The sequence below is a fragment of the Euprymna scolopes genome, chromosome 42 (genome assembly GCF_053919585.1).
Source record: "Euprymna scolopes isolate OS-2025 chromosome 42, ASM5391958v1, whole genome shotgun sequence".
Taxonomy (NCBI): domain Eukaryota; kingdom Metazoa; phylum Mollusca; class Cephalopoda; order Sepiida; family Sepiolidae; genus Euprymna; species Euprymna scolopes.
Genome location: NC_136523.1, coordinates 45,920,403 through 45,946,431, shown reverse-complemented (window position 1 = coordinate 45,946,431; position 26,029 = coordinate 45,920,403). Strand labels below are relative to the sequence as shown.

Below are 26,029 nucleotides of genomic sequence, written 5' to 3'. Positions count from 1 at the left end.
CAACTATCCATATGAACATGTGGATTTTTTTTTTTATGGAAATCACTCCAGACAAGCCATGAAGCCATTTGATGGAAATAAGTTAAAAATCTAGTTAAACTTGCTAACAATAAACGATGGCATGGATTCTGACATAAAAAAAACAGCAATTCTTCCCTCTTTGTCTGAAGCATGGCTCCTGGAATATGAGGACTAAAGAACAAAATAAGGGAAGCAAGAGTTATGCAGCTGCCGAAAATAAACACAAAATCGAATTTATACTCTCCTTAAATCATAATGTGGGGTTGAGATTAGGGGCAACAAACCAATTGGCGAATCATTACTGCAATGGTGATTTTGATGTAATTAGAAAATCACATTCAAATATGAAAAAGAAACAAATGTCAAAGTAATTCTTAATATTGTGAAAGAAAGTTTATAATTAAACATGCAAAAGTCATCTCAATCTAAAAAATACTTTAAAAAAAATTATCAGGCAAAATCTATCTATTCACTATTATATAAAAAGAAACTTTGTGTAAGAGTTTGTTCCCTATGGATTCCGAAACAGCTGGGCCGATTTTTTATACAATTTCACACAAATGTACTTTATGTATCTGGCAGTGTCCTTGAGTAGGTTTTGTATTGGAACGTTCTCAATAAGCATCGATAATCGAAAAAAATTCTATGAAAGAAGGAACAGGCAATTTTGACCAAAGTTAACACCTTATACAGCCTAACATCATAAGCGCATTTGAGAAGTTTTATCAACGGACAAGCGGAAAGGCCTGGCATATAAAAATCAACAGTAGATTCTTTGACATGACGGACATGTTCGAAATGAATGTTTCTGCTTAGAGCACAACTGAACCATGATACTTTACTTAAAACTTAAATTCAAGCCATTATATAAAAATAATTTTATAAAATTAACAGTAGATTCTCTACAGTGCAATGTAAACTACAATATATTGTGGACTAAATCACCGCAGGCAGACATGTAAAACTTCCTCCCAGACCACTATAGTGAGTCCCCAACTAGAGCATGCAATTTCACCAATTTCAAGGACAATAAAAATATTCAATCCTGGGCAACATCAAGTCTCCCTGGTAGTTGAAAATAATTATTAATTTCCGAGAAGGGGGTTACAGCGAATACGTGACCTTGCTGACAGGGCAATAAATTTTATCTGTAACTTGTAACAATTTTTTTTTTTTTTTTTTACTTATTTTTGCATTCTTGTTATGTTTCCCCAATCTATTTACTCGACTCCCCACAAGAGCATAATTAAAAACAAGGTTGGTTTTTAATGTGGAGAAAATACACCCCTCTCTCAACAAAAAAGGGGCATTCTGGATTGGGAGAGAAAAAAAAATTGCCTCAGTCTAGAAGGATTCATCCACTGACAGGGAACAGAAAAGATGAAGTGTAGGATGGTAACAGATACCACACTTTGCTCTAACCCAAAAATCCAGGGGGTGTATTTAATTCTCTCCCACTGCCAGAACTGTGACACCAAGGTTAGAAAGTGGGACAAAGAAGTTAGCACCCTCAAGGAGTGATATTCTGGCCTGAAAAAAAAAATTGCCTGGGCAGCCCTGTCAGCATTTCCTGGTAAGGCCGCCTCAGGCTACTAGCAATAAACTAACCTCTTCCCAAAGAAGAGAGAAAGCAAAGCTTGAGAGGGTGGGTCTCCCAGAATTTTACAAAACCAACATTATACCACAATCAAAAAGGACCAGGTCATTACAGGAATGGTCTGGTCTCTGTTGATTTTGGGGCCAAGAAGGGAGAAGGTCTTTTGTGTGTTATGTGTAGACGCATAGAACAAATAAAAAGTGATCAATTACTTATATAAGAGAATATGTATTGGTTTGATCTCTCGTCAGTATCTTCGGTTTCACAGAAATACTGGAAGCTCAACTTGCAGGGTTAAAGATACCAAACATGACTGGTTCATTAACCAATGTTTTCATGGCATGTCCATCATATATTATAAAATTATTCCAGTTTAATATTGTTCCGAGATGAAAAATCCAATGAATTTAACAAGGTTTATACAAAAGTGCTCAATAACAAGATAGAGCAAGATGTAAAACAAACTTGCCTGATAAAATCTCCAGTTACTTATAACTAATTGACTAAAACATACTCAAATGTGTTAACGATATCAAAATGTTTGTGTCAAAATATATATATATATATATATATATATATATATATATGGAGGAAGGCCAAAGGATCGGTAAAAAGTTTCCTTTAAAAAAAAAAATAAATAAATAAAATTTTTTTAAAAAGTGCTTTTGCATTTATTGACCTGCAATTTTCACAAAGTTATTCAAGTGTGCCCGGTAGATAACAGGAATAACCAGAAACGGCTGGGTGAGCCTTATTACAAAAAAATCAAATTATTACAATCCCCACTCCCCATGTTAAGAATGGCGACGACCACTGAAATTCATTATGAAATATATATATAAAAAAAAAAAAAAAAAAATGTGTTTACTATCCAGAAAACTACTTGTCGACCGTTTCCGGTTCTTCCTGTCATTTGCCGGGCACACCCAAGTAACTTCGTGGAAATTGTGGGTTGATAAATGCAGAAGTACCAAAATAAAATTTTCCAAGATATTTTGTATTCCTACATGCCAACAAATGAGAAATAAAAGATATAAACATATTTCATGACATTTCTGATTTTTTGAGATGAGGCTTGGTTATTTGCATTATTATTCATCGGACTACTGTTGTCATCTTCCGCAAGGACCGTGGCGCAGTGGTTAAAGTACTGGGAAAAATCAATTGTAAAAAGTGATATTCTCCTGAAGGTTGAAGGTTCAATCCTCAGTGTGGGCGACCAAAATATACATTTGCGAATTACTTAGGACCTCTTTCCAGTCATGGCTGACGGAACAAGCGCACGCTACCCCCGTGAAGTAAATAAAGGGTTCCGCTTAAAATTCCTCCAAATTCCCGAGTTCAACAGAAACGTTCCTGAGTTCGATAAGATACACCTGAAGAAGGTTGGAAGTTATATTGACCGAAACGTATGCGTAAAATTAAACATTCATGGCTCAAAGTCACTTAATTTTAAACCTTTTATATCCATCTGTCTGTAGCTCAGAAGGTAACAATGCTGTAGAGATGAAAAATGACTAAGGCTGGAGCACTAAACATTCTGGTTTTGATTCTAGCAGATGGTACCCAAGTCATTTTTTTTTTTTATAACTTTTGAAATCATTAGTATACATTGGACAATAATAAACAGATAATTGATTCTATAAGAAATCTGCATGAATTTAATTAAAATATAATATTTATACATATTTTATGCCCGGAAAACGCCAGGCGATCTGCTAGTGTATATATATATATATATATATATATATATATATATATATATATATATGACATGACCTGGTTAGGTCATGTCTATGCTACTAGTACCATGTAACCCAGTACTACCTGCCTCATGGTCAGGTCACTGGCGACTAAACTGGTTCCCCCACCAGGCTTGTTTGGTGAGGAAGGCGGCTAGTCTCCCTGAAGGATTAAAAACAAGACCTTCCAAAGGGCGAATGAACCCTTTTTTCGGGGTCAACGGCCAACTAGCACCGTGCATATTTGTTTGTATATATATATATATATATATATATATATATGTGTGTGTGTGTGTTGGGGTGGAGAGGGTTCCCGTAAATCGTGGTGAAGTCAACATTTCTAAGAGAAGCAAATCTCTGATTTAAAAAACCATAAAGCAGGAGACCAGTACCCGCATTAAGCTGGTCTGCAGTTTAACTTGTTGTTGGCTATCTTGCTCTTGCTTGTTGCTGGATCCCAACATTTTGAACCGAGAGAGAGACTTAGCTGTCGTACAAAGCTAAAACTCTGTAACATCATCTTTGTATAGATACTCCCTCAGACATTTGGGCTCATGGACATTAAGTGTCCGTGGGAGTGGCACTCGTCTGACAAGACGTTGCAATCATCATATATATTTTATTATTCTTTATGTAAATAGTCATATCTTGCTACGATGTGCAGACCGTTTCGATCATATTTGATTTCATCATCAGGTAAGAACTTTAGCTTTGCTTCACACCAGCCATGGCATATTTTCTCTCCTCAAACTTTGAAAAGGTCTAGAACCTTTTTAATTTTTGTATTTTAATTTTTCTTGCCTGCTGAAATCAAATATGATTGAAATGGTCTGCACATCGTAGCAAGATATGAGTGTATTTACATGAAGAAGAATAATAAAGAAAAATATAATTTGGTCTTTTTGATTGAGCACTATCAATGGCCCTTGTTGAAATTCAATTATTCTTAATTTTTGGATATCTTCCTGCCTGGAAAATAATAATAATATATATATATATATATATATATATATATATATATATATATATATATATATATATAAATTGAATTCTGAACCTTGAATTTTGGTAAAAAAAAAAAAAAAAAATGGAATACTGTAGAAGTATGGATCTGAGGAAACAAAGAAACGAATAACAATGAAAAATACAATTCAATGTCAATACATCAGTTTTTGTTGTTGTTGTTTCAGGAATCCAAGTTTCATTTTGTGTGGTTGACTTTCGGCTGTTGTAACTTGTTAGCAGATTCGGGTATTTATCTAGGTAAGTAGAAGAGTAACTTGTCTTTGGTAACATTTATTTGTTTATATTTGAATTTTTGACCTTTTTTTTCGTTTGTTGGATTCTCTGCTAAATTCCTGCAGACTCCATTAACCGAACCAATATGGGCAGCTATGAGAATTGATGCCTTTTTTTATTATCCTAAGTTATTTTGCTGGTGGTTTTGGTGCTTGCTAAGATACAGTCGGCAGATGGATTTATTTAAATGAGGTTTTAAGCAAAAACAACAGTACTTACTTGTCATGTCGAAAATAGTAACATATCCAAAAATTACTAAAACTCACTGCTATTGTTTTTAATATAAAAAAGGGTATTTTTTTTACAACCTGCCCCAGCGTAGTATAAACACTCTATGCAAAGAACTACTTTCGAGGTTGGGGGTGTTTATTCCAAAAACCGTTCTTAACATGGAGAGTTTGGAGGGTTTATAATACGCTGGGGCATATCCTAAAGATTTACCAAGAAAAGTCTATCGCTATCAGCTAAAACAAAAGGTCGCCATTAACAGTAGCGAAAAGGGAGATAAATATTCCCCTGCATTCGCAATCTTCAAGGTGTTTACATCTAGGGGAAAATGCACTCCACCCAACCCCCAAGTTTCCTTAAAAATTACTTTTAGCTATAAATGATTTACTCGAATTTTCGACATGAAAATTAAGTACTGTTGTTTTTGTTAAAGCATATTTAAAAAAAAATCGATCTGTCAACTAGCTTAATAAACACCATGGTTATGTTTTAATTTTCCAAATTATTTTTAGGAGATACTTGTATAGTTCACGGACTAGGTTGAAAAAACGTTATTATTTAGAAAGCCATTAACATGTTTAGAAAGACATTAACATGTTTAGAAAGACATTAACATGTTTAGAAAGACATTAACATGTTTAGAAAGACATTAACATGAAAACTTGGGTTTGAAGTTCCTATTTACTTCTCTCTCTCACGGGGGACAGAATTAGACAACGTCGGTTTTGAATATGGGGGGAAATCCGGCTCCCCAAAACGGGGCACTCTGGATAGAAATGAAAAACAAAACAAGTAGTATTGAGCGCTACTGAAGAACAAGAAAAAAATGGCCGCGATGTCTTTGAAGTTTCAAAGAAACTCACCTAATAAATGTTATCGTGACATTTATTGGGTGGGTTGCTAACACAGTTTTGTTTTAGTTCTTATATTAAAGTGATTCTGTATTTTCACCTAACATTTTAATAAAAACAGATATCGTAAAACTTTAATTACACTTAAAAATACTATTTAAAAAAATATGTGAATCAATAAGGGCACTGACTGCACTAGTACGAAATAAAATTTCACTGTTTTTCGATATGAGAAAAAAAAAACAAAAAACTGGAAAACACTGGCGACATTCCTTGACAGATGTTTGTTTATCACCACAAGTGTTAATCTGGACTTGCACCAATTTTCCTGTTAACAATTACCTATAAACTATAATCCCCCCCCCAAAAAAAACCTTTAAAAAACAAACATAACAAAATAATCCGGAAAGCGCAAAGTTGAAGCTGAAAAAAACAAAACAAAAAAAACGCCAAAATTCTTTGCTTTCTTTTCAGATTATTAATCTAATAGCTCCCCAGAACACGCTGCCTGCATACAACATCGGAGTTGATGCGTATTTTGACTTTGAGATATAGACGTTTGAGGTCCAGGTTTTGGACCTGTTCATTGTTCCAAGGGAAAAATTTCCTAGACAACTTTGTGGCATGCGTGGGTTGCGTGGCACAGAAACCCAGGAATTTGCACTTCCATTTAGGAGGATGGACAATATAAACTCGGCAGCAATCTTCAATGGGCGTCAAGTCTGCTTTTGAATGCGTTTACCGTTTGTGCTTGTACAACTGCATCTGGGAGATCATTCCATGTGTTGACAACCCTCTGTGAGAAGGTCCCTTTGCGGACATCTAGCCTACAGTGTTTGTTTGTTTTTTTTTACAATTTTGAGGCTGTTCCCCCTGGTTGCGCTGTTTTTGGCGATCTGAAAAGATGGCTTTCTTGTATCATAGATCTCATGGATGTACTTGTAGAGATCGATCATGTCACCACGATTTCTCCGATGCTCAAGAGTGGGCAGTCTCAGGGTTCTCAATCTTTCAAAATATGGCTTATCCTTCAGTGATGCCAGCAACTTGGTTGCTCGGCGCTGTGTACGTCTTCCAGATCATTGCATAAGGTCTTATGGTGTGGCTGCCAGACAGAGTGGCCATACTCCAAGATAGGACGCACAAGGCTCTTGTAGAGTTGCACAATGACTGTATTCAAGAGGAAGTCAAAAGTGCAGCGAATGATCCCGACAACTTTATTTGCTTTTGCGATGTATTTAGCTACATGTTCCTTGGATCCCAGTTTGTTGTCGATGTAGACGCCTAGGTCTTTCTCATGATCATGGTCTTCCAGCGTTATCCCCCCAAGCGAGTTGTCTTTAAATGTGTATTTAGCCTCTGATCTCCTACTCCCTAGTTTCAGAATGCTGCATTTCTGTGGGTATTTTCTATAGGGCCTCAGGCCTCACTCGTATACGTCAGCCAGCAGATAAAAACACTATAAACTTATCCAGCTAGGTAGAAAAACAACTTATCTTGCCTTTGGTAACATTTATTTGTTATAGATTTGTTTTTTGACAACTTTTTCGTACCTCTTTGGATTGTAATACAAATCGGAGAGGAGTTTTTACCATTGTGTGTTTAATTTAATAAACAAAAGATACCGACAAAATTTAATTTAACCTGGAAATCCTATCTAAAAAATATAAAAAAATTTTAAATGAATAAAAAAATAACACGGTCCGTAAACTGCAACTGCACAAGTATGATTTTTAGTGGAAAGCAAACACAAGGTAAATGATCTCCAGCGTTATTAAAAAGCATTAAACAATTAAAATTTATGGACTTTAAAAAGTAGATGCTAGTGCAGTTAGTGCACTTATTGATCCGCATATTTTTTAAATATTATTTTCAAGTTTAATTAAAGTTTTACGATATCTGCTTTTATTAAATTATTAGGTGAAAGTACAGAACCGATACAAAACACTCTTCCCTCTCCATGTTAAGAATGGCTTTCTAAATAACGTTATTTTTTTTCAGCACGGATCAACAAGAGCACCACTCACCAGCACCACTCAGTACTAAAAAGTAAACTACAGTTTTATTTTATCGGGAAAAAACTATGGGGGAAATCAAACTAAAGAAGTAGGTGACATTTTTCAACGATTCATAAATATTTATTTCGAACACTGGACATTAAATGACAATCAGCCTTCAATAATTAGTCATTAACAGCAAACGGTGTCAAGCGAAGAACCTTTCCCTTTTAATTTTAATCCGTTTGAGAAAAAAAAAAATGGAGTCGGTACTTATACAGAATACGGACCGTGCTGAAATTAACGTTATTAGTAAGAAATCTATTCTTAACATGAGAAGGGTGTTCTCTGTTTTGCACTTTCACTTAATCTAATAAACAAAAGATATCGTAAAATTGGATATCTAAAAAAGAAAATTAAAAAAAAAAAAGCACGGTCCGTTATTCTGCCTAAGTGCCAATTTTTTTTGTATTTCTACAGAATTTGAACCGAATTTTTTTTTGTGCGTGCGTGTGGAGGGGGGGGGTTGGAACTATGACCTAACCTTAAACTAAATTTTAGGTTTAGTTAAGAAAAAATCAGTTTGATTCGGTTCAGCTTCTGTAGAACCCCCCCACCCCCATATTTTTCGCGCTTTTCGAAAAATCGTAAATTATTTTCGCCGATTTTGGGAATTGACTCAAGAATCTCTCTATCAATACCCTAAAATATAATTTTACCAAAAATAAATAAAATCAATTAAAAAAAAATTAATTAAAAAATATAAGGTAGATTATTTTATTCCGTCACCGCTTGGCAAGGCAAACAAAACTAATGAATAAAATTTGACAACCATTTTGTTGGGAGCTAACCGTTTCAATATAACTATTTAAAAAAAAAAAAAAGAAGAAAAGCGTCTTTACTTACCTGAAAGATCTTAAGAAGAAGTTTCACATATCTTCTCCGCACACCTAAAGATTTTCCTAAAGATGCCAACACTATTACAGTAAAGAGAATAAAAAACATTGGCAGGAAAAGTACAGAGATAACTGCCAGGAGCAAATGTTCCTGCTCCATGGGATTTTCAAGAATTAAACTTATAATTCAAACTAATACTTTGTAAATTCCTTCACCAAACAACAAGTCTTTTTTTAAATGATGATAATCTTTTTCGGCTCCTTGTTTTCTGCTAGCCATGAACTTGCACACTTACAAGGTGAAGGCTAACTAACAACTGCTTCATTCGATACAGGCGCTACGCGTTTACTCTCGAATCCAAATTAAAGATATAACAACAATAAACAAATTTGAAAGATTTTTTTTCTCTCTTTTAAATCTGAAAAATTTCACCAGCATGTTTTTAAATAAAAAATTATAATAATTAAAGTGTACATTATTTAATAATTTATTTTTAAATAGTTAATTTAATAGCAATGTCATAAACTAGGGGGTAGAGAGTAGCACGCGTTCTAAATTGAAAAAAATTCAGTTATTCTGTTATTCTTTTTGTGGTTGTCTGCAAATTTTATTGAAATGATCTTTCTTTTTTTTTTTTTTTTTTTTTTTTTTTTTACAAAGGAGTCATATACCGCTAGGTGTATCAGAAATTTGGAGGAATTTTTGACATCCCTAACAGAAAACTGCGAATAAAATATAAAACACTCGTAATTTCTCTTTTTTAAAGTGGGTTGTTTATTTTTTGTATGGAATATACTTCCAAAATAAACTATTAAAGTTGTTTAAAAAATAATAGAAATATTATTTTTTATTTTTTAAAGAACAGTGTTTAAAAAATGCCGGCGCGCCTTCATGCAGCCATTTTTTTTTTACGTAATGAAATCAATTGAATTTTACGAGTTAAATATTTTTCAATTTTAAAACTTTAAAAATCTATCCAAATTTTTCTATTGGTTCAATATTTTCAGGGTCAATGTGAAATTTTATGCTCTTTCCAATAAACCAAATATAATATTTTAGACAGACGTTTTTTTTTTAAATTCCCCCCCCCCATTTTGAAATGTCTATTAAAATTTTAATAATTAATTAATGTACCAAAGTTTTACATTGGTAAACACTGTATGTTTTTCGAGCTGAATAAACATGTTACATTCAATAAAAACACTAGAAAATTATCCACTTAGGTAGAAAAGTAACTTATCTTGCCTTTGATAACATTTATTTGTTATATATTTGTTTTTTTGCCAACTTTTTCGAATCTATGTGTACAGTAATACAAACCCAAGTGTTCTTTATGAAATGAAGTAGAAAAAGATAAAATTCTAGGTTGGATAAACCAGTCCTTTTTAGAAATAATTAAAGAAAACATAAAATTCAATTGCTCACTTCAGCAAAACATTGATAAGTGTAAAAGAAGTCAATTTCCACAATGAGAATTAATTAACGGGTACACATGAGTTTAACGTCACAAGGACGGAATCGATGTTGTTGTTACAGCATGCTGGGCTCGACTGTTTAATTTACGCGCGCAAAAGCTTAAATAACCGGAATTCTGAATTATTACTTTATCTCTATACGTGAGGCATAACGTAGTCTTTTTATCTGGTGTGCAGATAGGCAAAACACGACATTGTATTCTTGCGTGTTCAACTAATAGTACAGAGTTATTTGCATGGGTGTAGGAAAGCAAATGGTTCTCTGTAGCGAGATTAAAATCCCGCAGCCAAAATATCGCTATGCTCTAATGCCAAAATATTACGTGTTTTGAGGTCTGGGTTATGATTAATTGTGATGCATTACAATATTAGCCTTCATTTCATTTTTAAAAGCGCGATTCATTATATTTATTTGAAACAAATCTCTGCGAAAACTTCTTGAGTCTGCATTTTTAACACAAGTGATAAACGTAACGACTTCTACAATTTATCCTCTTTAATTAGCAGACTTATATTATTATTATTATTCTGGTTGAGTAGCCCCTGCCGTTGTTTGCCAGGGCGACGACGAGGCTACGATACCTCTGTTGTTGTACGACTCCACCCAGGCTCTTTGGCCCTGGGCTAGCATGAATACAAACAAACCAACATGGCTATCTCCACATGTAGTACACATACAAGCCCATCTTAGAGTACTGTCTCTAATCTTTCGTGACGCGCGTGTCTACTACTAACTTCTATGAGACATATAATCCATCACGACTAAGAACAATAACTTCAACACACACACACGAACTCTTCCCTCTTTCAATGACACCAGAGCCCTCAGCTCACACAGTGCCTCCAGCTTTCTCCCACAGCTCCTACAGTCGTTGACGTCCGGCTACCCGTTCTAGTACCTAATGACGTCCAGTTACCTGTTCTAATGCCTGCTGATGTTTAGCTACCTGTTCCAGTGCCCACTGATGTCCGGTTACCAGTTCCTACCTCAAGGACCCAAGAATCTCAAACCAGCGAGACGCCAGTTCTCGTTCCAGCTGATCCTGTATCCATTTGTCATTCATTTTACCTTTTTTCTTAGTAAAAAAATAAAACATAATACACGTCTTTTTATTTTTAAAAAAAGGAGTCAAAGGCCATTCGAGGATAAGAGTTAATGAGTGTACAGTAGTCAATGGGACAATATCGTAGTCATCGTTAGTAGTGGAAATTTGGTAAATTGGATTATTTAAGAGAGTTCCACAGGCATGCAGTTCATACATACATCAAATCTGTTGCCAAGGCCACTGGAAAAATGATGAGATCCTTCTATCGATCCAGTAGATATCTCACTCCTGATGCAATTCTTTATCTATATGAGAGCCAGGTACGTCCAAGGATGGAGTACTGTTGCCACATCTGGGCAGGAGCTGCTAGAAAGGACTTGTCCTGCCTTGATAGAATTCAAAATAGACTTTGTGGCCTCATCAGGGATGCCCTTTTCTCTTCCCTGCAACCTCTTTCTCACAGAAGAGATGTTGCGAATTTGTCTCTGCTTTATCGTTATTTTCATGGCAAGTACTCGTCTGAGCGCCAATCTATGGTCCCCCCTCGCCAAACTTTCATGAGAAACACTCGTCTAGCTGAAAACACTATCAATAATTTCCCCCACTCTTTATCTGTGCCTAAACCTAAACGTAGATTCCATGAACAAAGCTTCTTTCTTAGAACTGTATGCCTGTGGAACTGTCTTCTGTTTGCCTGCTTTCTAGCTGACTACAATATGGTTGTCTTCAAGTCCAACGTAAACAAGCTCCACTTAAGTTAACAAATTTACTGAAATTTACCGAATACTGTTGCCACATTTAACGTAAACAAGTTCTTGATGAGCCGTCCACTTGTTAACAAATTTACTGAATTTCCATTACTAACGATTACTATATTGTCCAATTTCTACTGTACACTCCTTAACCCTTATCCTCGAGTGGCCTCTGGGCCTTGATAAGTGGTGATGCCTATGTAAAAAAAAAAAAAAACTTCCATTACTAACGATTACTATATTGTCCAATTTCTACTGTACACTCTTTAACCCTTATTCTCGAGTGGCCTCTTGGCCTTGACAAATGGTGATGCCTATGTAAAAAAAAAATTTTAAATTCCATTACTAACGATTACTATATTGTCCAATTTCTACTGTACACTCATTAACCCTTATCCTCGAGTGGCCTCTGGGCCTTGACAAATGGTGATGCCTATGCAAAAAAAAAAAAAAAAACTTCCATTACTAACGATTACTATATTGTCCAATTGACTACTGTACACTCCTTAACCCTTATCCTCGAGTGGCCTCTGGGCCTTGATAAGTGGTGATGCCTATGTAAAAAAAAAAATTTTTTTTAAACTTCTATTACTAACGATTACTATATTGTCCAATTGACTACTGTACACTCCTTAACCCTTATCCTCGAGTGGCCTATGGACCTTGATAAGTGGTGATGCCTATTTATAAAAAAAGAAAAGTTCTAAGAAAGAAGCTTTTTCCATGGAATCAAAATTTAGGTTTGCAGATAAAGAGTGGCGGAAATTATTGATAGTGGTTTCAACCGAACATCTGTATTTGTCATCCTTCTTTGCTATTGCCGTTACCTCGTTCCCTTGTGTCTACTTTATTAGTTGTATGATCGATTGGAAACTTGACACCACCTTTCGCTCCTTTTCAACAAGCTAAACCAATGGTTGACCAGCACATTGCCATATGATGTGGGATTCCATGTGTCAGATATTTGATATACCTAAAAACCAACATGTAACACTTGGACGTTGATTTGTAGCACAGATCAGGTCATGAATGTATGTATATGTGTATGCGAGTTTGTTTCCTGTGGATTCCAAAACGACTGGGGCAATTATTTTTAAATTTCACACAAATGTACTTTACGTGTCTATGAGTGTTCTTAGATAAGTTTTGTATCGGAATGTCTCTGATAAGTATTGAAAATCGAAAAAAAATTTGATTAGAGAAGGAGCAGTCGTACTCTGACCAACATCAATACCCTTATACAGCCTAACATCACAAATGCAATGGAAAAGTTTTACCACCACACAAGCAGAAGGACCCAGTATATTTTTTGATGTTTCTGTTTAAAGCACAACTGAACAATGATACTTGACCATTGTATTTTAAACTGTAATTCAAACCATTATATAAAAATAATTTCATAAAACCAACAGTAGGTTCTCTACAGTGCAATGTAGACTACAATGTATTGCAGAGAGGCATGTGAAGCTTGCTCCCAATTCACCTTGGTAGGTCTGTAACACTGGCTGGCACTTATCTTTATTAGTGGTAGTTGGAATGATAAAAGTAATACAAATGTTAATCTTTAAAAGGAAAGAACTTTATTTGCCTTTTTACATGTTGGAGTGAGTACACCTCTTTTTAATAATGTTCACCGGCAACATACGTCTCGTTGGTTTCGGGGCTAAGAGTGTACTGCCTACTCGCCTGTCATGCTGGCTAGGGATTGGTTAAGGAGAAAAAGAGAGGGAGGGGGGAGGGAGACGATGAGGGACTCTGGATAGCAGTTTCTGGTTTGTGTCCGGTTTATGAGAAAGAGAAAGAGAGGGGCTTAGAAACTATTATTTGGGGGGGGAATGGTATTATTTTCGTCCTACTTCTTGGCTTTCAGGGGTGATTCAGGTCAGTCCTACAACATCAAAAGATTACGAAAATCGATAATAAGGTAGAAAATTATTTACTAAAGAAAATAGAATTTAAAGAAAATGGTCGTATTTGATTATATAAGACACAGGAGAGTTAACCTTTAAAAGGAAAGAACTTTATTTGCCTTTTTATATGTTGTAGAGAGTACAGGTCTTTTTCTTTCTTCTTAATTAGTATGACATCCATTCGTCTTGCTTAGATGGGTTTATCCATTTGTATATCCATGTCCCATACGATTTTGTGACTTTCATTTTCAAGTACTGCTGCCGGTTCGTGCTTGTACAATTTGTCTGAATGTTCAAAATTCAGTTATCTGCATAATTGCCAGTTTATTCCCTGACCCACTTTATCGTGTCTTTTCTTATATTCTTTTTGGGCTAGTTTGCTGTGTTTGCTTATTATGTGGTTTATTGTTTTGTCTCTTTATCCGCAGAGTCTGCATTTGCTGTTTTCTTGTGTCTTGTCAATCCTTGCTTTAATGTGGTTGGTTTTAATTGTGTTACCTTGTGCGGGCATTATTAGGGATGCAGTTTTTCTGTTAAGGTTTTCTTTTTGTAGCCAAGTTCAAGTGTTTTTGTTAGTCTCATCTTTTTTTCATCCTTATGAATCGTCCATGGAGTTGTTTCTTTTCCCATTTTTCTTTTCCTGTCTTATCCTTTGTTTCTTCTGTTTCTGTTTTGTTTGTTTTTTCAGTGTCTTTTGCTGCAATAATTATTCTTTCCGTGTTCTACATTATGTATTTCTCTAATTCTTTTTTTTGTGGTGTCATCTACAAAGTCCTCTATACTAACTATCCCTATTATTATTATTATTATTATTATTATTATTATTATTATTATCTGTAACTTGTTTTTCTTTTTAAAGTAACACAAATCAATCTAATAACCGACCAAATTTTAATTGCGATAAAAAACATGAACATTTCTTCATAGAGGAAAGGTGAGAGAATAGTTAACAGAGACCCCTCTCAATGTAAAGAATAGTTTTCTTAATAGTAGCATTATTATGTAACAATTCATTCTTGACATGGGATGGGCTTGGTTAACTATTATTTTCTAACACTGTTTTTTTAAATTTTGTATACAAATCGTCGATTTTAATCGTTTATGGAAATTCCAAACAGCACGAAGTCTATCATAAGTCAAGGTCATTAGTTATCCAACTATCATAAGTCAAGGTCATCAGTTACCCAACTAGGGCATTAAGACGAACAAATGCATATGAGTTTTGTTTTAAAAGGAAAAACAAATCTTGTCTCACAATTTTTAATCTATTACCAGGAAAACATTTGAGAAAAATATTCAGAAAAATCTACTCTTGTAATATTTTCACCCTCTCCCGCCCGCTCCGAAATGCATATTTTACGTTTTACAATATATATATATACTTGTTTATTGTTATATAAACATGCTCACATCCCGCTGCTACAAATAGCCACTTGTTTCAATCAAACAACAGATATCATCAGGCAGCGACTTGACTATTCAAAAGTTCAATGAATAGTTTATTCATTGAACTTTTGAATAGTCAAGTCGCTGCCTGATGATATCTGTTGTTTGATTGAAACAAGTGGCTATTTGTAGCAGCGGGATGTGAGCATGTTTATATAACAATAAACAAGTATTATCAGCTCTTTTTATTGAGCACTATCTAACAACCTCGTTGAATTCATTAGTCCATTACTTTTGAATATAAAAAGACCCGAGTATATATATATATATATATATATATATATATATATATATATATATATATATATATATATAGGCATTACATGAGGAGGTGGGGGAGAGTCATTTGAACATTTTTAAAACACATCAAACCTATAATTAAATGTATGGCAGTTACCATAGATTTTAACGACGTTTGAAAAAGGGTCACCATTTCGGTCGGTTCCCTTTTTGGGGCACCTCTGAAATTAGAGAGAGAACAAAAGTGCTGGAAAAAAAAACGGTTGTGGAAAAGAAAACATCGGTTATAATTAAGTGCGACAAGACTTTAGAGTTGATGATGTTTTATAAAGGTTTCCAAGATATAGGGGTACAAAGGGGATGGTACATTTCTTTGATAAAAGTCTTTATCCAGGGAAACTGATCAGTCGCATGTTGATTCTGTCTGAGAGAGATTTCTTCTTTGTATCTCCCTCCAAGACAATCCTCTATTCCGATTGGCTGAAACCTCTGGTGATGTTGAGAGAAGAAAGGAAGGGAAAAGTAGAAGAGTAGGGAGAAAGAGAGAAATAAGGGAAGCATACCGTAGCAGCATCATAGTAGTAGTTCACTACAAATGTTTAGAAATTTCAACAGAATTGAAATCGGTACTTGTATCAGAATCTGGAATTTAGAACAGAATCGGTAATTGTATTGGAATCAAGAAAAATTTTGGAATTGTCTCATCACTAAGATAGATAGATAGATAGATAGATAGATAGAGAGAGAGAGAGAGAGAGAGAGAGAGAGAGAGAGAGATATTAATTGCAATATTCCGGGTGACTGGTTTTAATTTATATGCTTTACTTTATAAGGGTTAGCTGTATAATTAACTAGCGGGGGTACCCGGCGTTGCCCGTGTGTGTGTGTGTGTGTGTGTGTGTGTGTAGGGGGGACGGGGTAAAGAACTTCTTAAAAAATCGGCCCCCCCCCCAAAAAAAACAGCCAACGAACGTAAAACTTCTTTTAAAAAATCGGAAAAACAAACCCCCTCCCCCAAAAAAAGGACGGCGTTGCCCGGGTGTTTGGAGGTGTGTATGTAGGAAGGGGCAAAGAATAAGCGAATTAATAACCCTGTTTAAACTTTTTTTAAAAATCGGAAAAAAACAAAACAAATTAAACAGCGAACGGACGTAAAACTTCTTTAAAACAATCGGATAAACAAAAACCCCAAAAAAGGGAAAAAAACAAGAAAAAAACACAGCGAAAAGCGAGAAAAAATGGTATAAATAACCTCGTTTCAATATTAAATGTTTAAAAATCGAGAAAAAAAGTATATCTGATAACTGGGATTGAACCTGAAATCTTTAGATAATGATGCTGTCATTTAACACATCACGTTATAGACGCGTGGATGAAAGTAAGTCGGTTTTTATAACATTTAAAACGAATTCAATGTGCAACATCTTTTGCGCATATTGACGCATGCGTAAAGCCATCGTGTCATGAAGATACCATTTTTTTCACCCCCTCCCTGTAAAAAAGAAAGCCGTTAAGGATGAAGGAATGAATGTTTTTGGCCAATTTTTCGATATTTGCCATCCAAAGAGTTGAGCTTCAAAATGATACCAAACTCGTGAAAATCCACCGCCTCTGTCGAAAGTTTTTGCGAGACATACAAACACACAAACACACACACATTTTCGCTTTTATATATATAGACTAGCCTGGGTGCCCGGCGTTGCCAGGGTGTTTGGAGATGTGGTGTGTTGAGCAAAAAAAAAAAGAAAGTTGTAGTAGGCAGGCAGGCAGGCAGGGTCGAAGCTGTACCAAGAATGAGAAAAAGAACGTAAAAAAAGAACGTGGGAGGGAAAAAAAACGTGCCGCTTTTGCTGTTGCATCCATCACCAAACCGGAAGTGACGTAAGTTTAAATTAAGGCTAGACGATCGAAAAAGGGGATGACTTTCGAAAATATTGGCGAAAACAGTGCCCCCTCCCTGTAGAAAAGTGCCCAGTTGAAGGTGAAGGAACTAATGTTTTTGGCCAGTTTTTTTATATTTGTCGTTCGAAGGGTCGCGCTTTAAAATGATACTGATCTCATGAAAATCAGTCGCCTTTGTCGAAAGTTTTAGGCAGACATACATACATGCATACATACATACAGTTAAACAGACAGGTGAGATTTATATCATAGACTAGCGGGGAGTACCCAGCATATCCCGGGTGTTTGTAGGTGTGTGTGTATGGGGGGGGGTGATCAAAACAACCCTGCTTTAAAAAAAAAAACGTTGGCCGGGAATTGGGAGGTGTAAAATAAAAAAAAGTTTTAGTAGGAAAGTAGGCTTGAACCCCGAACCTTTGATGTGGAGATGGAAACGAAATGGAAAAAAACCCTGGGACCTAGCCATCTCGGCCATGAGAGAAGAGGAATGAAAAACCTCTTACTTTAACGTTTATAAAATGAAATTAACAGGTGCGAGAATCTTAAGTCATGTGACGTTTGACCTTGAAACATGACGTGGCTGCAAGCCAGTTTTCGTTTGTTTTATACTGAAAAGCGAAAGATGCACGGGACGCTCTAAAAATCTGGAAAAAATAGCGTGTGAAAGTCGAGCAAATTAAATAGACAGTCGACTCCCGTTTGTAACTCATACATATTATCATTTATACGTGATATAAAAAGTTTTAAGAAGGAATGAGCTGACCGAAATGTCCAGCGAAAAAAGCCTTTTACAGACATACACAAAAAGGGAACACACATGTATACATACATACATACATACATACATACACATATTTTTGCTTTTATATATATAGATTACCCTTTGTATTTGTTTAGATGTATGCATGTATGCATGTATGTATGTATGTATGTATGTATGTCTGCTTAAAACTTTCGACAGAGGCGATAAATTTTCACGAGATCGGTATCATTTTAAAGCTCGACTTTTTGGGCGATAAATAAAAATTGGCCAAAACATTAATTCCTTCACCCTCAACTAAGCACTTTTCTACAGGGAGGGGTAACTTTTTTTGCCAATATGTTTGAAAGTCATTGCCTCTTTTTGATTGTCTAGTCTTAATTTAAACCTATGTCACTAGACTGTGATTTTGTAATCTTTCCCATATTATAAAAATTATATATATATTAAAAACCTATAATAATATCTAATACCATTAAATATTATATACTATAAGTATGTCTACTAGCAATTTTAACGAATAAGATGATAAGTGTTTTTAAGTTGAAATAATTTCTCTTCATTTAAACACCCCCTTCCTCTTTCTCTCTTCGTGTTTGTTTGGTCATGATTATCTCCCCTTGACTGTCAGTTCGTCTCTCTGGATATTTGGTGATCTGTTGACTCTTTGACTTTACTGCTAGGCAATTATCCCCCCCCCTCACTATACGCTATATTACAGGAAGGGGTCAAAATTTAATTTCTTAATGTCTATATGGATGTGACAGAGAAATTCTTAGTATTAGTCAGGGAAATTCTTAAAGATGAACTTTACGTTCTACTTCAATTTCGTTTTCTTCAGGGTATTTATTTGCTCCTCCACCGAGCAAATTAGGCACAAGGCCGATTCGTAAATTGAGGAGTTATGGGGAAATGGGGACCAACTCCCCGGGGAGTAGGGGAGCTGGATAGGGACAATTGGTATGAAGGGTCTCCCTACATTTACCAATAACTTATATGTGGGGTTGGTATTTATTTGCTCCCCCACCGAGCAAATTAGGCACAAGGCTGATTTTTAAAGTGAGAAGTGAAGGGGAAATGGGGACCAACTCCCCGGGGAGTAGGGGAGCTGGATAGTGACAATTGGTATGAAGGGTTGCCCCTACATTGACCAAGGTCTTATATGTGGGGTTTCCCCCACATATGGTCTTTGCATGCAGTATCTGCTGGAACAGATACGGTATTTATTTGCTCCTCCACCGAGCAAATTAGGCACAAGGCCGGTTTTTAATGTGAGGAGTGAAGGGGAAATGGGGACCAACTCCCCGGGGAGTAGGGGAGCTGGTAGTGACAATTAGTATGAAGGGTTGCCCCTACATTAACCAAGGTCTTATCTGTGGGGTCGCCCCCACATAGGGTCTTTGCTTGCAGTATCTGCCGCAACAGATACTACACTTTGATCCCGGCCCGAAGGTTTTCTTCAGATTGCTAATTTTAGGCATGATGTTTACAATCAATTTTATTGGCCATATGAACTGGTTCATTGATGGTGATTATATTCAAGACCTTCTGATTATATATAATCTAATATATAAAAGACTATATGTCTGTCTGTCTCCATATTTTCAAGCTCTATCTCTTCCGAAACTAAAAGTCACTGAGCGGTGCTGGGGGCCTCAAATGATTGGATTTTTTATGGACCATTCTTTTAGGGATCTTTAGCTGGTTAAAATAGGTTTTAAGGGGTCAAAAGGGCGTCAAATCGAAAAAAAAATCGTTATACATTTTGTACATTCATCTTAGTTTATTTTTAATCAATGTATATGTGTATCATGTGGGTACAGTGGTAATATTACCAGCATTGAATGCTACAGATTTGGTTTCGATTCTAGCTGGTGGCACCAAATACTTTTTTTTTTGCTTTTGAAATCATGACTCTATAATAATATATACAACATCTGAACAAATTAAAATATCATATTTAAACGTATTTTATGACTGGGCAAAGCCAGGCCCTCCTCCCTAGTATATATATTGCGAAACAGTACTGCATGTGGATGACTATAATGCTTCCTATCTTGGGTTGAGCATTTGGGAAGTGATATACAAATTACCATTCGCGTATGAAGCAATGCTCTTTGTGCAAACAAATTGAGCTTAGGTACTTTGGACAATGTCAAAACATTGTTAATTCACTGTTCGCATAGCAGCAGCCATATAGCGCAATGGTTAGAAACTCTGACTATCATTAGGGTGATCGGGTTTCGATCCTGGATTGAAGTAGTTGCTTGTCTAGCCACACTGATGAGCTGTGAAACAGCGAAACAGTACTGTATGTGGATGACTATATATATATATATATATATATATATATATATAATATTAAAATGAAAGATGAAGAATATAAATTACATATAAATTTATTATATCGTTAAAACAATAAGGAAAAGTTAAGGGGAAAATTAAGAAAAAGGCCCTTCTCTTCTGACGAGAAACATTTAGCTTCAAAATGTCTTAGCCTAAAGAAGTTTTTATCCCCCTTAACTTTTCCTTATTTTTCTGACGATATAATAAAGTTATATATAACTTATATTCTTCATCTTTCAATTTTATATTATTGTTTGCCTCTCTTGAGCTTTTCTTATCTTGATAAGTTTTGCTTTGTTAAAGATTTACTCTTTAATAACATAATTATATATATATATATATATATATATATATATATATACTTTCAGTCAATTTTGCATAAGCAGTAATGTGTTGCTACACAGTCATGAGCATGTTTCGGTCTTATTTAGTACCTAGAAAAGTCTTCAGGCAACAACGCTTATATTCAAAAGCGAAATTAACTTTTGAATATAAGAGTTGTTGCCTGAAGAGGTCTCTAGTTACTAAATACTAGAAGACTGAAACATGCTCATGACTGTGTAGCAACATAAAAAACTGTGTAGCAACATGGAAAAAAAAAAAAATTGGAAGTATACCTTGCTATACGTCGGTATTGAGCACTCTTGTATTAACCTCGTTATATTTCACTGGTTACCTTACCTCTCTATAATAGCAACCTCAAATTATATATATATATATATATATATATATATATATATATATATATATATATATATATATATAATAAATGATAGACTTTTCTTTCTTTGCATGGTGCAGAACTCAGTTTTACATATGTTAAGGCCTAAAATTGTTCATTTTCACCAGGATTTGACATCCCCTGGGAAATTTTGGGGCAAAATGGGGGATGGGGGGAAATGCTGAACTTAGCCATTTTTTTTTTTATGCCTCGTTCTCTGTGCACTCACAGGGGACTATGCATGCTTCACTTGTTTTTCTTGAGTCCACATTTTATTAGAGACTAGCCATTGTTGCCCAGGTGAGATCTATATTAAAGATGATTAAGATCTTACTCTACAAATATTGCATCATTAGTCAAGTCGAAATACAGTTTGACCCTGAACAAATTCCAAGAAAGTGTTTTATGATTGATTATCTTCATTAGTATGATTGTAAAGCGAAAGGGTTTGTATTAGGAAAGGTTTTTGTAAAGAGACGTTGATGAATTATTAGACATATTTGTTGAAAGAGACAGTTCATGGATATGTGTTGAAGTTCGTCGTAGCATGCGTCCATGCATAAAAGATTAGAGAGTCCTTTGGGAGAAAGAGAAGTCATTTGTGTACTCTGTTGAAGTTTGTGTTCAGAGGTAGCCATGTTGGCTTGTTTGCTTTCTTGTCAACCCAGGGCCAAAGTGCCCGGGGCAAAGTTGCGCCCCGATGAAGGAGTGTGTTGTCACCGACAGCTGGGAACAAAGAGAGTGAATTGTGATGGTTTTAACTTTTTATAAACTCAGTCACATGGTCAACTCACCTGAGTGATGGCCTTTGATTGGATAAGCCAGAAAGGAAGTTGATCACTACCACCAATCAGCAATGATATTATAAAACAAAATATATTCAAAATCTTAAGAAATCTTAGAGAAAGGGTTAGTATTAGACGTTGATGAATTAGACAGACCTGTTGAAAGAGAAAGAGTTCATGGATATGTGTTGAAGTTAGAAGTAGACGTGTGCGTTCATGTATCGATGGGGGAAAAAGATTAGACAATCCCGTGGGAAAAGAAGAGTTTATGTACACATATTTGTGATTGAAATTATCGTTTTGCTGTAGCCATGGTGGATTCTTTATCTTCTTATCTTAGTAAATCTCTCGGACACAATGAGCCTGGGTGTATTATTGGGGATGGGTCCATGCTACGTGGGGATGTTACCAGTCCGAGAGCTGGGAAGACAGAGAGGGAATAACCGCGGGTTTAACCTTTTAGAAACTCAGTCACATGGTCAATTCACCTGAGTGATGATCTTTGATTGGACAAGCCAGAAAGGAAGTTGACCACTACAGCCAATAAGTAATCTATTATATAAATTTCACCTGTCTGTTTGTATGTATGTATGTATGTATGTATGTATGTCTTGCTAAAATTTTCAACAGACGTGATGGATCCTAATGAGATCAGTATTGTTTTGAAGCTCAACGTCTCAGACGACAAATATTGAAAAATTAGCCAAAAACATTAATTCCTTCACTGCAAACTCGGCCGTTTTATACAAGGAGGGGTCGATTTTTTTTTTGCCGACATTTTAGCAAGTCATCATCACCATTTAAACGCTTTTGACTTCCGGTCAGACATGGAGACGTCAGCTAAAACATCACATTTTTTTTTTTAACCTTTTTTTTCCTCCTTCGCGTTACGGGTTAAATCCAGCCTGCCTACTACCACTTTTTTTTTTAACACCTCTGCTTACTATTGTTTTGATTTCACCCCCCCCCCCTACGCTACTATCACATTTTTGGGGGGAGGGGGGTTCCTTACTACACCACCTACACACACTCCTCTGCTACTGTTGTTTTGATCGCCCAACCCGGGGGGGGGGGTCCTTACTATACCAGCTAAACAACCGTGCATTTTTATTTTTTACACTTACAAACACCCGGGAAATGTTGGGCACCCAGGCTAAAGATATTATAAAAGAAAATATATTCAAAATCTTAAGCCGTGAGTATATGCTGCTCCTGCTACTACAAGCTATTCAACATTGTGAACATTGAAATCTCCACAGACGTGAATGTAGACTGAGGGATGAACAGACAAGGTATATTCAATTTGCTTATCAATACTCTCAAAGATATCTACTCTATCATTGTGGGAACAGTTGTGGTGACCTGCTACGTCCGGCCAGAATAAATGAATGGCGGGAACATTTCACAGCGATCACTACTTTGAAACACCTCTGCGTTATTAAACACGTCACCACATAATGTTGTGATGTGACCGCACGCATACATAAAAGAAAAAGAACTATGTTACGCTCCCTTGCGCTTGAATATGGTGATCAGTCCCGAAGCAGCAGGCGGGCATTATAAAAGCATTTACCTGACAAAATCAAAGTAGTTTCTCTCCGAATTCACAAGTGCAACAGGTATTTGAGGAAACTCCGTCTTTGAGAGACGTTAAAACACCCATCACGGTTTTACACAGACTGTGGAAATTCACCACATCCAGTGAGAACTCAAACTTCCTTTTAAACATTCATATTCCAAACCACTGTTCTTACAATACAAACACACATACACGTATTCGCTTATATGGATTATAGACTGTTTCCATTAAAAAATAGCCATATTGACTCTAAGCCCTCGTGCGGCACACCTATCATAAAAATCAGTACTTTTGAGCTTTGTGCCATATTCGTAAAATCCTCACACCAATAATCATTCATTTAAAACATTCAAACACAACAAAACAATTACGTTGCACACTTTATTTCAACATTTCTAACACGTAAATAAATGTTATTTATTTTTATATAATCTCAGCAATTCCGTGTTCTTTATCGAGTGCTGTCTTTTCCTGAATTCATTTTTATTTCTTTATCATAGGATGTAAATTGATAACCCTTCCTATAAATTGCTGACCCCATTTAATTTATCATTAAGGGTCCTGAAAAAGCATGCTATAGATTTGTGCCCTCGACTTCAGCAAATTAGCAATACACATCCTATACACCTTTCCCACTGACTACAATATGATCGTCTTATAATCCAATGTAAACAAATTCTTGTTGGACAGTCCCCTTAAAAAGTATTTATTTGCTCCCCCATGAAAGCAAAATATGATATGAGGTCGAGCAAACATAAATGCTATTGTAGCAGCCGAAAGCTCGCTACAATCACAGGCAGGAGCTAATTCTTGCGGCTCGAGATTTGAAATCGATTTTCTCCCTGGCTTGTCGAATCACAGACCAGCTCTCAATCATGTGACCGAGTACATAAAAGGCGAAATCACAAACTTTTCTTCCTCTTTCCTCCTGGCACTAGACTTAGCCTGGGGCTTTGTCCCTCGGCCGAACGTAAGTACAACAAGCTAAAATGGCTCTCTTCAAACTCACATTTATTTCCACATGCGGTACCCAAACTAACTTTGTTTATCATGTTACAGAACTGCTCTCATCGATACACCGACACACACGAGCCCACGACAACATGCAGACACACTGCATACCTTTCCCTTTCTTTCTTGGCCTTCTTCATCCCAACAACTACTAGATATAAACACGTGTTTACGGAACTATTCTCTCCTCTACAAGTCGGCAATATATTAAATCTATCTTTACACAAGAACACTTCCACCTACTAACCCGTTTCTCTTTTGTACGCATGTACACATCAACATGCTACTAACGAAGATAACAAATAAAGTTTTTTTATTAATATAGAATGAAACTCCATTTCGTTCTCTTATTCTATGCTATGCTGAATAAGTGCTACCCTAAAGCACATGTAGAGATATTTGGGGTCTTCTTTAGAGATGTCCCTGCGAAAGGGGAAGCTATCCTTAATGTAAGTACATATTCCATGTCCATGGCAGTCTTGAGGGTCAAGCTTGGATGTAAAGTTAAAATATCTTTAATGGAGAAATCAGCTAAGGGAGCAGTTCAGTCAATGCCAGTTTCATACATAAACAACGGGTCAGGGTTAGTCTCGTCTGAGCTCCAATCTCTGGCCCCCGACTTGCCAATCTTTCACAAAAATCACCTGTCTAGCTGAAACCACTGTCAATAATTTTCCCCACTCTTTATCTGTGTCTAAATCAAAATGTAAATTCCATGAACAAAGCTTCTTTCTTAGAAGTGCACACCTGTGGAACTCTCTTCCGTTTGCCTGTTTCCCACCTGACTACAACTTGGAAGTCTTCAAGTCCAACATAAACAAATTCCTGATAAACCGCCCCCACCCTTAAGTAAGAGACTATCAAATCTCTATTACTAACAATTACTACGATATTATCCCATTGATTATTGTACATGCAATAACCCTTATCCCCGAGTGGCTTCTGGGCCTTGATAAGTGGTGACTACCATATAAAAAAAAAGTTAGAGAAGGAAATCTTATAATGGGGATTTACATTAAAAGTTCTAGTTCTGAGTTTCCTTTTAAAGCTTCTTTCGTAGAACTGCATGCCTGGGGAACTCTCTTCTGCCAGCCTGCTTTCCCACTGACTACAACATGATCGTCTTATAATCCAATGTAAACAAATTCTTGTTGGACAGCCCCCTTAAAAAGTATTTATTTGCTCCCCCATGAAAGCAAAATATGACATGAGGTCGATTTTAATGTGGGGGAAACCAGCTCCCCAAAAAAGGGCACTCTGGAAGTAGGCCAAAATAAAATTGCCTTAGTACGGTTTCCCCCTCCATTGACTGAGGACACATTAACTTGAGTGTAGCAAAGTAGCATCAAAACAGATACTACAATCTCATCCTGGCCCGTCGATCGGCTCCTTAAATAGTTAAATTTTACCCAACTTCCATCACG

The 26,029-nt window shown here is 35.9% G+C and overlaps 1 protein-coding gene across 1 annotated transcript in view; it reads right to left on the bottom strand.

Moving 5' to 3' along the window:
* The window catches only part of LOC145267081 (glycerol-3-phosphate acyltransferase 3-like), an 88,513-nt gene extending 79,517 nt beyond the window's left edge, over positions 1 to 8,996 (bottom strand). Inside the window, exon 1 of the mRNA XM_080123055.1 lies at positions 8,642 to 8,996. Within this exon, the coding sequence (XP_079979181.1) occupies positions 8,642 to 8,791 (150 nt within the window). The 5' untranslated portion in view covers positions 8,792 to 8,996. The remainder of the gene's footprint in view (positions 1 to 8,641) is intronic.
* Positions 8,997 to 26,029: the final 17,033 nt, after the last annotated feature.